The sequence below is a fragment of the Heteronotia binoei genome, chromosome 14 (assembly GCF_032191835.1).
Source record: "Heteronotia binoei isolate CCM8104 ecotype False Entrance Well chromosome 14, APGP_CSIRO_Hbin_v1, whole genome shotgun sequence".
NCBI lineage: Eukaryota > Metazoa > Chordata > Lepidosauria > Squamata > Gekkonidae > Heteronotia > Heteronotia binoei.
This window is the reverse complement of record NC_083236.1, coordinates 50,244,269-50,261,153: the sequence shown is the minus strand read 5'-3', so window position 1 is coordinate 50,261,153 and position 16,885 is coordinate 50,244,269. Positions and strand designations below refer to the sequence as shown.

Genomic DNA, 16,885 nt, shown 5'->3' with positions numbered 1-16,885 from the left:
CTGCAAAGCATGTAACATGAAAAACTGATGTGGAGATTGTACGAAATGCTGGTTTTTTATCTTGTATCGGTGTGTCATCTTGTCGTTATGGAGCACACATTGTATCAAAATATGAGTTGGGGGGACAGAGTAATTTATTCTGTAGTTATCAGTCTGGATTAGAGCCTTGTGATAAAGTGGGCTGCTTAAGAACGAGCGCTCCCGCACTCTTTGCAGTGACAAATAAAAATGTATAGAGAGACGCCACCAAATCTGTAAAGCCGCTGCTCTAGATTGTGAAACGTTGACTTTGCAGCTGTGTTCTTAGCCTCGTTTTCTCATGAACAGTTATCTGTTTTAATGACAGGTGGTCACTAGCTGCCAGGAAAAAATTCAGCACTGGTAAGTAAAAAATGTTTGAATGCATGCCTAAAGTGCCAGTGAAAATAGCCAGCGGGTTGGATCCAGCCAGGGGTTTTCCACTCCAGTCTCATCCAGTGTTCCCATCTGGCTGTTGTGCTCCCGCCCACCACCATTCCATGTGACTTTTGTTTTTACATATAGGCCCCATGATCCCCAGCATTCCCTTTTTGAGTGGTCAAAGGGTATCCCCTCCTTTTTCAACAGTAGAAAAGGTGGTTGGATCCAGCCCTATAGATCTCCTTTAGAAAAACTGGGCAAATTCTAATACTGTGAAAAAATTCAGCACTGGTAAGTGAAAGATATTTGAATGCATGCCTAAAATGCTAGTGAAAATAGCCAATGGGTTGAATCCAGCCAGGGGTTTCCCACTCTGGTCTCATCCAGTGTTCCTCCTGGCTGTTGTTCCCCATCGCATGTGACTTTTTTTTTTTTTTTTACATATAGGCCCCATGAGCCCCAGCATATTCTTTTTCAACAACAGAAAAGCTGGTTGGATCCAACCCTATGGATCTCCTTTCTAAAAACTGGGGAATTCTAATACCAAGTTTTTAGAATAACATTTTACTGGTTTAATTAAATTGCACCATCCTACATTTTTATCCGGCTGTGCAATTCGTCACTGTAACTGTAGTTTTTAAGATGTGGGTCTCCTTAAAAATAGATACAGTCAATCCAGTTTTGTTTCTTACCCAAAACACATACAAATAGTGCACTCCATAGCAGAGCATCTCTCTTCTAAGTCCATTGAAGCCAGTGGGTTTTACAAGGGTGTAACTGTGCTCAGGGTTGCACTCAAAGTCTCCTAAATATCTTTAGATTCCCACAGGTCAGCTATTTATGTGGCCTGCTAGCCCAAGAACGCAAAAGCTGAACATATGGATGGATACCTACAGGGGTTTTTTTTTGTAGCTGAAACTCCTTTGCATATTAGGCCAGATCCCCTGATGTAGCCAATCCTCCAAGAGCTTACAGGGCTCTTAGTACAGGGCCTACTGTAAGCTCTTGGAGGATTGGCTACATTAGGGGTGTGTGGCCTAATATGCAAAGGAGCTCCTGCTACAAAAAAAGCCCTGGATACCTAAATTGCTCAGGATAGTCCAGAACAATTGCATAAAGAAGTTTAGAGAATCAAGCCTACATGTTTTCTTTTTCTTTTTAAAAGTTGATTAGTGAGAGGAAAAAATGGCTTTTTCTCCAGTTTTCTCCAATTGATAGGGGGGAGGGGAATATACTAGTTCAAAGCCTAAGGTGAACCTTTATATACCAAGAACCTGCTAGCCCTCTTAAATTATCATCTCCATCCATTCTGCATTGCTCATTTAATGGTTTTTAGTTACTAGGAAGCCATCTTAGCTAAATAAAAGTTTTGTCGATATGCAAGGGGAAGAAGTATATTTAATAGTGAACAATTTCTTATGAGTTACTGAGAGAGAACACTTGATCTTAACAGATACCAAATTATTCTCCATCCATGCTGCGTTTACTAGGGTTTGACAGAGAGAACAACAGGAGCACTCTTGATTATTGTCTGCGGGGTTATTGCAGAATCGCTGCAAACTGCCCCTTTTAGCAGGGAGATTAAACTTTTGGTTATACACCATCAAGCATATAATATTTTAAATTTATTTTAAGAGACTTTCTTCTTCATGCCCGAAAGACCTCTGAGCAAATAATTTATAGTTCGTGTGTATTGAATATTATTATTTTTTAAAGTTTAAATGCACATAAGCTGCAAGCAGCGGATAAGAAGAATGAGGAGGAGGGGGAAAAATCAAGGCCATCTTTACGCCTCATCATATTAAATTGTGACTATTGGTTTGTAGAAAATAGTCTAAAACGAATATGTTTTGCTAATGTTTAAAATTCAGAAGCTGCATTAATTTCCAATAAGATGGATATCATAGCGATGCCCACTAGTGTTCCTGGAGTCAAAATTTATCTGCATTTCCATAATATATTTCTGGTTGCTACGGTCTTGGACTGTCCACACCAATATAATGTAATGTGACATTTGGCATTAAAGCTCTACAGATTGCAATAGAACACTGCTTTTCTTTGAGCAGTGGTCTTATATGATAAGAAAATAAGAGAAGCCATGTTGGATCAGGCCAATGGCCCATCCAGTCCAACACTCTGCCGAAAAACCCCCAAGTGACATCAGGAGGTCCATCAATGGGGCCAGGACTCTTGAAGCCCTCCCACTGTTGCCCCCCAAGCACCAAGAATACAGAGCATCACTGTCCCAGACAGAGAGTTCCATCTATACCCTGTGGCTAATAGCCACTGATGGACCTCTGTTCCATATATTTATTCAATCCCCTCTTGAAGCCAACTATGCTTGTATCTGCCACCACCAGGGACTATCATCAGGACTACCTGTTTTCCAACTGATCAGTGAGTGAGAAAAGTTTTGCAAATATTGCTCACCTTCTCCCAACTTCAGTTCTTTTCATCCCTTTTTGGTAATGTGGGGGTTTTTTGCTCCTCTTTGAGGAACTAGGAACACATGTCCATTATCAAGGCAAAGGCATAGAGTTCTGTCACCCCAACACAGCCATTATTAGTTTGAGTAGCATGGGCAAAATTATGGAAAATAGCAAATGTCATAACTGTGCATAGACAAAGTGTGGTGGCACTCACAGGCATCCACACTGAATTTTTTGATGGGGAATGAACATGTGAATGCACAGCTTGATCCTCATTCTGTTCCAGCTGGTCATACTGAATTAAATGTGGCTACAGCTGGGCCCGGGGATCAGCATGGCAAATCGGAGAGCGTCTCCTTGCTTGCCTGGGCAAGGGGGAGGAGTGGTCGCAGACTGTTAAAAATGCATGGAAGAATGGAAAGTTGAGAGGTTATTTTTTTGCAAATGTTTTAACACCCCTTGAAAAGGCAACACTTGCCTTGAAAACCCAACTCTGCACACTTTCTGCTAAACCAGGAGGCATACAGACTTCTGTAAAATAGTTTGGCAAAGAGATTCAACATGTTAGACTTGGTTTACATTATATGCACACACTTTTTATCCCAGTTTTACTCAGACAAGGTCATTTTTTCCCAACCTTCTCCCCCTCCCTAATGTTTACGTTCAAATTCCAGTTTAAAAATATAATTATCCGTTGCTCTTAAAATCCATTGTTATGTAGGATTGACAATAACCTGAGTTCAATTTTCCAACAGGAAGAAAGTAGAGAGTGATTATGAAGCTCTTCAAGAACAACTGAATACATTGCCAGATAAACTCTCATACGATATCATGGTAGGTATAGCGGTGTTCGGTGGAATCGGACAGACAGGTGCAATCTTCATGATCCCCTAACCATGGTTAAAAACTTGTCCTCTTTTTATCTTGTATGCTCCTTTCTTTCTTCCCTTCCCTTTTTTGAAGAGCACAGCGTCATAGGTACATTGATGCCAAGGCTAACCATGGTTAGCTCATACCAGAGAATGCAGATATCCTTCTAATCCCGGTTGCAGCTCTGGTTAGTGTTATCATCAGCACAAGCCTGACACTGCTTTATCATGTATAACCTCAAAAGGGAATGGGGAAAGAGTCTTGCAAAAAGGAAGGGGGAAGGAACATGCAAACTTGTGAGTGTTTCCTGAGGTCCTAACCATGATAAGAAGATTTGGAATGTTAATATCTGCATTGGATTTATTTGCAGCAACAGTGTTTTCCTTCAGGTATCACCATATTGTAGTTAGCAATGATTGATTACAGACAGTGTTGAATGCATGTTTTTCATCTCCTCTGTCTACTTTTCTTCAAATCTATAATAAATTATAACCTCAGAATTCTTGACAGACAGACTAAGACAAAGTCAGACACATTTGATAAAGCCTGTTTATTACATGGAAGGCTATAATTAAATCTGCAATACACAATAATTTCCTGTGAGGTGGAGAAGCAGACAATCATATTCCTTGATCCATGGAATTTTAAGACTCGGATACTGACATATAGAAAGCTAATTTTTGTTCTAAGATTCTTCGCTCTTCTCATAGAGATCTCTCCTTCCCCCACTCCCCTGGCCACTTAGGATACCTCAGGGCCACATATAATCTCCAGATGCATAACTGAACTGCAGAAAAGTAGCCACAGGAATCAGGGAAATTACATTGGGGCTGTGAAACATAAGGAATGGAAGCAGGATCTACTTTCCCTTCCGGAAGTGTTTTCATAATACGAAATGTCCCTTTTATGCTTACATGTTGATGGGACCATGCCTGGTACCCTCTCTGGCCAACATGGGGATCTCTCCAAGGTATTCCGTACATTTAAACTTTTGTGCAGAATCTTGCAGGGGTGTCAAACTCATTTGTTATGAGGCCAGATCAGACATAAATGAGACCTTGTTGGGCTGGGCCATGTGTGTACCTTTTTAAGATTAGGTAGCAGAAATATAAACTTTATGAAGGACACAGAAAAACACAGTTAAAGATTTAAAAAACACACCTTCAAATAAAATATGCTTAAAACATTAACACTCATTTATCTTAAAGGTGTTTTCTTTGTATTTCTCTCATGGGATCCAGGGAACTGGAGGGGAAGGAGCATCAGCCAATAGAAGGAAAAGAGGCTTGGCTCAGTAGCTCTGCTGTGCGATTGAGAGAGCCTGGCAAAACAAGTTCTCCCTCTTTGTGTTGCAACTAGCATTCAAATCCCACTTTGATGGATTTTGTCAGCAGAGAACTTTGCAAAGGCATCACAACTAATCATTAGTTCTCCCCAAGGGAGGAGCCTCAGCCAATGGAGAAAATAGAGGTTTGCTCTGTAGCTCCTGTGTGATTGAGCGAGCCTTGCAAAGCAAGCTGTTATGCAGAAGGAAGCAAGAGAGAGGGAGAAGGAAGCAGACAACATCCAGTTGCTCGGGGGCCTGTTAGGAGTCCTCCAGGGACCTGATCTGCCCCCTGGGCCACATGTTTGACATCCCTGGCCTACAGAGCTTATTGGATGACCTATGAAGCAGCAGCAAAAGCAAAAGAAATACTACATTGCTGCTGTCATAGCATCAGCTAATTAATACCCAGTTCAGCTGTTCAAAGTAGCTCGGTGCTTGCTGGCCCTGAAGTCTGAATCTCTGAATTCAGAGGAACTAATGATTAGTCGTGATGCCTTTGCAAAGTTCTCTGCTGACAAAATCCATCAAAGTGGGATTTGGATGCTAGTTGTAACACAGTGACAACACTTGGAGTGGAGGGGGGGGAAATACCTGGACCATTTTGATCTGCTGTCCACAGCGGCTGTTGACAGGAGCTTAGGACCTGTGAAGAGCCCTGCTTGCAAAGTGCATCCATACCCTTCTTGGTTGTTGAAAGCATAGAGACTTGCATTTCCATGACGGAAGAACCAAGTGCTCTTTGGTTATGGAAGTGGTTAAAGAAACGCAAGTGGATGAAGAATCTTCTGGATATTGGGCTATATAAAACCAGCATATTTGTGATTAGACTATATAATAATATTGATAGGCACAGGCACGGTAGATTGTATGAGTTTATTGTTATATTTTGACTATTAATAAATATACATTTTAGATATTGAAAATTGCCAGGGCTGTTTTTGTAACAAGAGCTCCTTTGCATATTAGGCCACACACCCCTGATGTAGCCAATCCTCCAAGAGCTTACAGGGCTCTTAGTACAGGGCCTACTGTAAGCTCCAGGAGGATTGGCTACATCAGGGGTGCGTGGCCTAATATGCAAAGGAGTTCCTGCTACAAAAAAGCCCTAAGAATGGCATAAGTACAGCCATATCACAGTGTTGTTTTCATATGTTAACCTCACTCCCTGACATTTTGTGATTGGCTCTGCCTCCCTCAGCAGCCATTTTTGTGGTGGGGCCTGTTAGAATTCCAGAGATGCCCATGGGTTTTAAAAGACTGGTGTAGTAATATATATTCACGCTTGCATTGTTCAGTTTTGTACTTCTACTTTGCCCAGGGGTTGCTTTGTAGAAAAATAGGTGGTGGAGCTCATCTGGGGATTGTTATGCAGCTGCACCTATTCAGTGGACAAGGTGGGGAGGAGGAGGGGGAACCTTCAGAAGTCACAGCTGTGCTCCTGTGAGCTCCCACTGAATCCGAGGCCTGGCTATGCCCATTCAGTGTCTTATACTGTACGATGACATTCCCCCCCCCCCCCCCATCTTGTTCTGTAATCTGCCTTGCATCTCGGTGAGATGAGCTATAACAAAACCAAATAAATACATAAATGCACTAACCCTTTCTCTGCCTGAGCAGCCATGTAAGGCTGACTATCCAGTGTCAGAGAGGCAGGAGGCATTGGGGACGGGTGCTGATACCATCACTTGCCCGTTCCTTAGTTTGTTGCTGAGTTTGTGTGTGTGCGTTCAGTATTTTAAAGTCCAGCTTTTCAGCCTGTTTCCCTCTCTCTTTACACATGTATCTTCTCATGAGTCCTTTCTCCCGAATGGGTAATCAAGGTGTACTCAAGTTTTCCTCTCCTTTTTTAAATTAAAACCAGCATGGTATAGTGGTTAAAGTGTCAGACAAGGATCTGGGAGACCCAGATCCGAATCCCCCACTCTGCCATGAAATTTTGTTGGGTGGCCTTGGACCAGTCACACACACTCAGCCTAACCTATGTCATAAGGTTGTGAGGATAAAATGGAGGAGAGGAGAACTACATCCGCCACTTTGAGTCCCCCTTGGGAAGATAGGTTGGGGGTATAAATTACACAGAGTCTGTTTTGAGTGAGAAAGGCAGACTGTGGCTGAAAACAGATGGCTGGCTCAGGGCGGCATCAAGCTGCCCCGGAAGAGAGCCAGCCAGAAAAGGAGCTGCCAGGAGCCTCTGAATGGCTAGGCCCACCCCCAGAACAGGGACGAGCTGCTTATGCCCCAGAGGAGCTTCCAGAGCACTTGTGTGCCTGTTGGCCACTCCCCGGATGCTTCCCAGCCCTCCAGATGGCCAGGGAAGCACCTCAAAGCCACCTCAGAATTTAGGTACCACTTCGACAGCCCCGTGGCGCAGAGTGGTAAAGCTGCAGTGCTGCATTCCTAAGCTCTGCTCACGACCTGAGTTTGATCCCCAGTGGAAGCTGGGTTTTCAAGTAGCCAGCTTGAGGTTGACTCAGCCTTCCATCCTTCCGAGGTCGGTAAAATGAGTACCCAGCTTGCCTGGGGAAAAGTGTAGATGACTGGGGAAGGCAATGGCAAACCACCCCATAAAAAAAAGTCTGCCGTGAAAACATTGTGAAAGCAACATCACCCCGGAGTCGGAAACGACTGGTGCTTGCACAGGGGACCTTTCCTTTCTTTTCCTTGACAGTGGTGCCTTTCTGAGGCGGCTTTGATCCAGCCCCAGATGGGCTGCGTGTGGGAAGAGGAAGGCAGGCAAATCTGCACATATGTACGCACTTTTTTGATCTGCCTGCCTCCCGTCCCCAGGGCAGCTTAAACCACCTGTCTGTTATCAGTGTATAAATAACATAAATAAATAATTTGTAAGTGTAGGGGTTTTAAAAAATCTGTTAAGTTTAAGGGACTCTACTGTGTTTTATGAATGTTGTGAATTGTTTTATGGCTCAAAGGAATTGAGCCGTCAAGCAGAAGGTCCCAGGTTCAATTCCTGGCATCTCCAACTAAAAGGGTCCAGGCAAATAGGCATGAAAAACCTCAGCTTGAGACCCTGGAGAGCTGCTGCCAGTCTGAGTAGACAATACTGACTTCGATGGACCAAGGGTCTGATTCAGTATAAGGCAGCTTCATATGTTCATATATGTTCATATGAAAGAGTGGGGTACGGTCTCATACATGAATGTCATGGCTTGGCAAAATCTCACATCTCAGTTTCCTTTAATTTACTTTCTGGCTCCAAGGTGAGATTTAACTGAGTACAAAAGACCAGCTACTTTTAACACTTGGAATTCTGGTACTTAGATTCTATTAGAGTCACTTGGGGCAACGGCATGGAGAAGTTTGCTGTGATCCGAGCTTCAAAGTTAGCTCATTCTGGGATCTGTTGCATATAAGAGCACAGGCTTTAAACATTTGATTGATTGGGATCTTGCAGCACAGTCCTATGGATGTCTACTCAGAAGTAGCCGTGATGATGGAGGAAAGTGCCATCAAGTCACCTTCGATTTACAGAGACTCTGTTGAATCTTCAGGGAAAGAGATGTTCAGAGGTGGTCTTCTATTAACTGCATCTGTGTAGCAAACATGGACTTCCTCAGTGGTCTCCCATCCAATTATTAACCAGAGCTGACCCTTTTTAGGTCCTGATATATGAAGAGATCAGACTAGCCTGGACCATCCAATTCAGGGCAGAGGTAGCCACAATTCCATTCTATAACATTTAATACTGGCCAGTCTCAGACAAGGATTATAGATGAATCTGGGATTTTGTTGTGCTGGATTGCCCTTAATGTCATACTTTTCCTTTGCTACATTGACAGGTACCTTTTGGTCCCCTTGCTTTCATGCCAGGAAAACTGGTCCATACCAATGAGATCACGGTTCTTCTTGGGGACAACTGGTTCGCAAAATGTTCGGCGAAGCAAGCAAGTGGTCTGGTGGAACACAGGAAAAAACGTAGGTACCTTTCCTGGTGATGGATGTCAGTTTACAAAATGCTTACTCAATAGCACTTGTGGGTTTAAAATCTCCCCTGGGTTAATGGTTTACATTTAAACCACCAATAAGGAATTCTTTCTTGTGTTAAGAAATAATGAATTGGAATATGAAAACCTCAACTTCGTATATTTGCTTGGTAATCGAACCTGTGCTTGTGTGTGTAACAATTTTCTTGTGATGCAATGCTTCAACTGAACTCATGAAATGGCAGTACTTGATTACATTAACATATGGTACTGTAATATTTTTCAATTGTAAATTGTAGTAGGCAGTCGTTAATACAAATATTGGCACCAGTCAAAATTGACTGCTGGTGTAGAATCCACTAACAAGAAACAGTGTTTTTTACGTTCTCTGGTTTTATGCATGGTTTGTTTACTGTATCACTTCTGTGTTTTATTAACAATTAAGAGGTTATCATAGCGGTTTTCTGTTTCCCCCTGATTAGCTATGCTCTTCTGTTAAACTTTATTTAAACCTTTAAAAAGGCTGGATAGAAAATTTAGCAGATACCACCCCTCACCCAGATCATTTCCAACCTGGTAAAGTTTGGCTTTTCATGCCAGATTTTATTTTTATCTCCCACAGGAGAGAGAATTATTGAGATGTCATCTTTTTTTTTAAAGCCTTCGATAGAGTATTAGAATTACTAAGCAGTTGAGATGTGGAATGCCAGTGAAATGGGAAAGCAAGCACCTTTAGAACTCTTGCTGGTTATTGATGAGGAAGGAAATGGGATCCAGAGGTGTCCTTCTGGATCCAACTCACTGCTGGTTCCTTCCCCCTTCTTCTTTGTATAGCACTACTTTGTGTTCAGAGTGCAATGTGTGATATTAGAATGCTTTAACATTTCCAAGAAAGGTAGGGAAGCATTCTGAAATACTTTCCTCAGCCAGTAGTTAAAAATGTACAGTCCAAATCTAGAAATAAGAAGGTAAGAAGAACAGACCTGTTATACCAGCCTAGTGGTCCATCTAGACCAGCATCCTTTCTCACACGGCTACCGACCAGTTGCTGTGAGGGTCCAGTGGGACATAGAGGCCAAGTCTTTCCCCTGTTTTTGCTTCCTGGTCCCGTGGTGCAGAGTGGCAAAGCTGCAGTACTGCTGTCCGAGCTTTCTGGTCATGGCCTGAGTTCGATCCCGGCGGAAGCTAGGTTCAGGTAGCTGGCTCAAGATTGACTCAGCCTTCCATCCTTCCGAGCTTGCTGTGTGTGGGGGGGGGGAAGTGTAGATGACTGGGGAAGACAATGGCAAACCAACCCATAAAAAGTCTGCCGTGGAAACGTTGTGATGTGATGTCACCCCAGAGTCAGAAATTACTGGTGCTTGCACAGGGGACTACCTTTACCTTTATTGGAATCCAGAGGTTTGCTGCCTCTGAATGCGGAGGTTTCCTTTAGTCACCATGGCTAGTACCCCTGATAGACCTCTCCTCCATGAATCTGTCTAGCCCCCTTTTCAAGCCATGCGTGCCCCTGGCCATCACTACATCCTCTGGCAGTGAACTACTCATTTTAATTACTCATTGGGTAAAGAAATATTTCCTTTTGACTGTTTTGCATCTACCGTCCATCATCTTCATTCTCGTTCTGCTTCATAAGTAGCCCAGGCTATAGTTATCATATTATCAACACACGTGTATCTGCTTTGAATCTCTGCAATGCCGAGACTTTTGTATAATACCAAGATTTTGTACAGAGATATTGACTAATGAAGTGAAAGTATGAGCTTTTAACTAATCAAGAGTAGTATTTGTATACTTTCCCAGAACTTTTATTTTGTAGTACATCTACATGACCAGGGTAATGGACTCCAGAAGCTGGATCCAGATTACAGTTTCCATCAGCAGAATTCAACTTTTATGTTTCCCCTTTCCCGTTAATTCCATTAAATGATGTTCCTGAGGGGACGGGGGAGCCTGAGGAACTACGTAAGTGGGGTCTTCTGCAGCACTAAGAAATTGCCAATTTATCTGGATCCAACCTGAAACTTCCAAAACAACCTTAATTAGCTGTCCATCCAAACTCTGCCCATTTTTTACAGGTGTTGTAATTTGCCATGTTTTGTACTAGGCAAACAGGGAAAACTAAAGTCAAGTAAATAAGAACTCCAAATGCTATGTAAATACAAATTAATATTATTAAAAGTATTAGTACTACGAACACGGGTGACGTCAGGAGAGTTTGCAAAGGGAAAAATTGTAAAGATGAACTGTAAGGCCTAATAAGGGATCCCGTCTCCTGCTATCACCAACCTATAAAATGCTCATAATAAACATTCTTTTTTTGGTATATTCTTTTGAGTCTTGACAAAAAGTTGTTGCTTTGAAAATAATGCCAGGACAGAATAGAAGGGAGCTGTCAAGCAGTTTTTCAAAGCTCCCCAGCTAATCATATTTCTTCTTGGTGTCTAATTATAATCAATTAGGGAAATACTTCTTTTAATAGCCCTCAAATATCTATTGAAGACTCCCAGCAAAAACTTTGTTAAAACCCAGATATCGTTACTTTAGCGCCAAGTCCTCCTACACAAGCCTTTAAAAGCAAGGAAAAATAACAAGTTGCATCAAAAGGAAACTTCTTTGCTGTGCCTTAACACCCACATGTCAAATTAACGGCTCTCGCTGAAAACTCAGTACCTCCACAATGTGTTGCCCTCTACCTCCAACATATTAGGGTAAACAATGCACTCATTACAATTTTCCAGCTCTTGCTGAAGACCACAATTGTGTTTCAGCCAAAAGTTGCATTAGCATGCTTTTGCACTATACATACATGCCTTGATTAAGTATGTGATGAGTTTTCCCCCCCTGTACATTAAGCACTAAGATTAAAGACAGTTCACTCTGTTTACAACTCCCCCCCCCCCACGAACTGTTGCATAAGGGAATAATCTGATGTGATGATGCTATAAAATATTCTCAATAATGTGACTGTTGGACAGAATTCATAATTAAGATTCTTACATTTTCTTCCAACGCTGTGTGATGGTTTGAATCCCACAGTCTGTGGCTGGGCATTGCCACTGCTGTTGGTGTCAAAAATGCCACCACTCTGCACCACCTACCCATCCCAGTGACACCTGGAGGTGCTTGTGGCAAGAAACATGATGGCGGTACATGAGCATGAAATCAGTGACAGTGCGCCCTGGGCTTCTGGCTGCCCCATCTAGAGAGCTCCATTCAGCAGCTGCCCCACCTGGAGAGCCAGTCTGGTGTACTGGTTAAGAGTGCAGTCTGGAGAACCAGGTTTGATTCCTCCGCATGTAGCCAGCTGGGTGACCTTGGGTCAGTCACAGTTCTCTAGGAGCTGTTCTCTCAAGAGCAGTTCTCAGTCAGAGCTCTCTCTCAGCCCCACCTACCTTGCAGGGTGTCTGTTGCAGGGAGAGGAAGGGAAGGAGATTTTAAGCTGCTCTGAGGCTCCAAGTGAAGGGCAGGGTATAAATCCAACTCTTCTTCGTCTTGGGGTTTGCTGATGCTAGCCGTGCTTCTGTTTATTAGAATTAGTTGGTGGTGGGGCTTCTTTAGCTCAGATACAACAGAAGATGCTGCTGACTTTGTGTGTGTGTGCGCACGTAAAAGTCTGGATTGAATTCCTGAGCCAAAACAGCCTCAAAAAAAATGACATGACAGGAGGGCTAAGGTGGTAAAACATTAAGCATTTCATTAGCTGTTGCTTTGTTGGATTCATTAGTAACCTTGAAGAAACGCAGACACCAGTGTTGTGCCAGTGTTGCAGCTTCCCTGCCATTCCTATTGGACTAGTTCTTTAATTAAGTTAATTGATTATTAAGTCTAAATATTGTGCCTTATCTGCAATGTTAAGTTACATGTTTCCTTTGCCGACTTATCAACGTAGAGTTCACCTGAAAGCCACATCAGCCTTCTCTACAATTATCAAATGTGACAAAGTTGGACAACGGTCTTGAATGTAATTCTTCTTTAAGGACTTTAAGAAGCTTAAACTTCAGGGTAGGAGGGGACTCTGAAAGCTTGTTTTAACAGTGCGTTTTTTGCCGACACCTGGGATAATATTTTACTTTAAAGATGTTTTCGTTTTTTGCAGTGTATTGCAGAGTAATATAAAAGAATATAATGGCTCTTTACGTGCTTCTCTTCCAGGATTTCGAAGAGCAATTTTTTTTGCAAGTCAGTTCTGCCCAATGCACAGAGTGAGGAAGTAGACTGAGGTGGTAGAATTCTGACAACTGTCTCACTTAGCATAGCCCTTTGTCTCATAAAGCACAGCTTTCTGCTGCTATATTGTTTTTTTTCATGAAGGAAAGAGCAGTAAAAAATACAGTCCCACCTAATCTTCTTTTTTGAAGCGGTATAGACCAGGTTTCTATCACTTCATTTTGATCGTATCAGTAATCGTACCAGGAATTTTAGATCCATTTAATGATAAATAATGTATTGATAGCATTTTAAACTGCTATGTATAGATTACTGTTTTCTACCTTTTCTGAGATGAATATGGACTTTAATACGTTTTAGAGTTTTTTAAAAAAAAAATCTCCTCAGGATCACGTGTTATGTTACTATCCAAGGTTCTGTTACATTATAAAGCAATTATGATCCAGAAGGGTTGCATAGTTCTCGTAACACACTAAGTATCATTTCTTTGGCCACAAAGTAGAAACTAATTCCAAAGACATTTCAGGGATTAGGCCTTCAGAAGAAGCAAAATGTTGGATAAGAAATTTAATACTTAAGGTTATTGTTTTAAAAAAGTGTGTGTGGGGGGGCGTAGCTCCTGAATAGAATCACGAGGATCAGTTGTAATAACTGTTGGATCTACTTGTTTCATCGAGACAAGATGGAACCCAGTTGTAAAGCCTGGCAGAACTTCTGTTCAAGAAAGAATACTGTAATTCGGTTCATTTGTATTTGTATGAGCTGGAGGAGAACAGGAGTACAGTTCTATTAATATTATTAGCTTAAGTCTTAATTGTAACCTCTTGTCCCAGTTCTTAACGGTTAGCAAGGTTATGTTTCTTTTTCAGCCGGTAATCCATCATCTTTTCGCAAAAGGTAATGATGAGAAGAAAAGTTTCAGTTAGATTTTGTAAGAGGCAATTCCCAACACCTTGGCATCACATGATTTACGTAAAGCCCATATGCCAGATGGAATTTTCTGGTAGACTTTTAGTCATATAAAAATCAAAACGACATTTGCCCCTGTTGGAACGTGGGAAAGTTATGGTTTGGAAGAGACGTCAGAGGTGTAACTTGGGTACAAAAGTCCTCTCCACAGTATGGGTGATGTCTTAGCAGAGACTGGAAAGAATTTTCCTGCAGAAGTTTTCTTATCAAAAGCATTACAGTTGTATTCTAATAATATTGTTGTAGTGGCTTTCCCTTGTAAGGAAGCATTTAGATTTTATCAAAACTTCCCCCATCACTTTCTGGCATAAGGAGTCAATTGATAAACAGCACAGAAAAAAGCAGTACTTGATAGTTAAGTATGCTGTAGATAATATACCAAAACATTAAAAATACAGTAAAAATATTAATATTTTTAAATTACATGTCACCAACTGGATTTGGTCTCCCCCAAAACCAAACTTTAATTCACGTGTAGAAAAATTATTATGGATATTTGGCCCTTTTATGTGTTTCTCCCGCTATGACTAGTCCATGTCTTACATCCTAGAGCCCTGCTCTTCCGGTAACTTTTCAGGATTTGTGTAAGAGTTCAAATGTTAAATATAGACAACAGCGCAAAACAACCATCTTGCACGCCCACACAGATTTCTGTGATAAAGCTGCAGAATTAGTTCTATGTTTATCATAAGCAACTATTATCAAGGGATTCGTGTATACAGCTGGTGTTTTAGTTAGCTCACTAGTTCTTGTTAATTTGGTTTAGCCATAGGTCAGAACAATACAGATAACGCAGACCAAATATGGTAAAATAACGGTGGGAAAATAATAAACAGCAGACATCATCTATCCAATTTGCAAGCTACTGTGTGAGCATCAAAATAAGCTTGGTGACATTTTGCAGCTGACATAGTGATGTTGACTGCTTTGCTTATTATATTAGCTAGTGTGTAATCAAGGTACAAGGTCTTTTTTTTTAGCCTATTAGCTGAACCCTCCTGCAATCAGAACAAGGATATTTATTTTCATCATAAATAACAAAGGGAATTCAGTTTTCAGTTTAAATAACAAAGGGAATGCAGTTTTCCCATGTGATCCTATGTACCAGCTAAGGGCTCGGACACCTAACTTCTGATGGTCTCTTCCATTTGGGAGGTCCGTTCAGCTCTAACCCATTTTCAGTGGTTGCACTCACATTTTGGAATAGGATTGCCAGGTCTGACTCAGGAAATATCTGGAGACTTTGGGGGTGGGGCCAGGAAACACTGGGGGTGGAGCCAAGAGCAAGGTTGTGACAAGCACAATTGAACTCTGAAGGGAGTTCTGGCCATCACATTTAAAGGGACTCACTCCTTTTAAATACTTTCTGTTTTTTTTGGGATTCATAGGTTGCTATCAGATGGCTGGCTCAGGATGGCATTAAGCCACCCTGGAAGAGAGCCAGCTGGAAATAGAGCATCCGGGAGCTTCCTGACGGTGCTTGGAAGAGGGACAGGCCCCAGGCATCCCAGGGAGCATCTGGAGCGCTCATGTGCCCCATCCGCAGCTCCCCAAACATTCTCCAGGCGCTTCCTGGCTTTCCTGATGGCCAGGGAGGCACCTCAGAGGCGTCCCAGTGAAAAGGCACCACTTTGAAAATGGTGCCTTTTCAAGTGGGTGCCCAGCAGGCCGGGGCTACTCGGGGGCAGGACAGGGATGGCAGGCAAATGTGCATGTGTGGATGTGCTTTTTTGATCCACCTGCCTCCCGTGCCTGGGATGCCTTAAAACGCCCGTCTGTTATCATCGATTGAATTGAACCTCCTCATCCATTCAGTTTGAAACTTGGTGGGGTTTTTTTAGGAGAGGCACCAGATGCTATGCTGAAAATTTGGTCTCTACCTCAAATAGCAGCCTCCCCTAACCCCAGATATCTGTAGAGTGGTTTGCCATTATACCCTAGGGGGACCAGTCTCCATAAGGAATAATGGAATGCCCAGCAGAAAATCACCCCCTCCCCCCCCACACACAAACTTTCTGATAACGCTGAAGTGGGGGGAGGGCCTCCAAACCAGGGGATCCCTGCCCCCAACTGAGGATTGGTGACCCTACTTTGGAACAACCTTCCAGAAGGTTCCTATACACTCTTTTTCTTTCCATAAAAGGTGCAAAACAGGATTATTTCAACTCTGTTTTAGTGGAAATGACTAATGTCTTAGGTAGCTGGAACAAATTTTGAGTTCAGTGGCACCTTTAAGACCAACAACAGTTTATTCAAGGTATGAGCTTTTGGGTGCAGGTACACTCCTTCATGTGCTTGCACACAAAAGCTCATGCCTTAAATAAACTTTTGCTGGTCTTACAGGTGCCACTGGGCTCAAAATTTGTTCTGCTGTTTCAGAACAATGCAGCTGCCCACCTGGATCTATCTTTAGGTAGGTGGTAGTGAGTGTTAAGAGAACATAAGAAACGCGATGTTGAATCAGGCCGATGGCCCATCCAGTCCAAAACTCAAGTGCCATCAGAAGGTCCATCAGTGGGGCCAGGACACTAGAAGTCCTCACAGTTGCAGTATTAATTTGTTGCATTTTAATTCTTGTGTTTTTAATTGTGCATATCTGTGTTTTGTAAGCCTCCTTGGGCATTATGGAAATATATGTAAACATTTTTAGTCAATAAATGCATCTCTGAACTGATAGCGTGAGCCAGTGTGGTGTAGTGGTTAGTGTGTCAGGCTGGGATCTCAGAGACCTGGGTTCATATCCCTACTCTGCCATGGAAGCTTGCTTGGGCCAGTTGCAC

General features: G+C 42.3%; 1 protein-coding gene across 3 annotated transcripts in view; it reads left to right on the top strand.

The window, feature by feature from the left end:
* The window catches only part of URI1 (URI1 prefoldin like chaperone), a 113,011-nt gene that overhangs the window by 23,583 nt on the left and 72,543 nt on the right, over positions 1-16,885 (top strand). For 2 of the 3 annotated variants that reach the window (XM_060253974.1, XM_060253973.1), the window contains exons 2-4: positions 347-381; positions 3,584-3,662; positions 8,823-8,958. In XM_060253974.1, the coding sequence (XP_060109957.1) occupies positions 347-381; positions 3,584-3,662; positions 8,823-8,958 (250 nt within the window). Of the gene's footprint in view, positions 1-346; positions 382-679; positions 691-3,583; positions 3,663-8,822; positions 8,959-16,885 lie in introns of those variants that run through there. The other variant, XM_060253975.1, reaches the window with a different exon arrangement.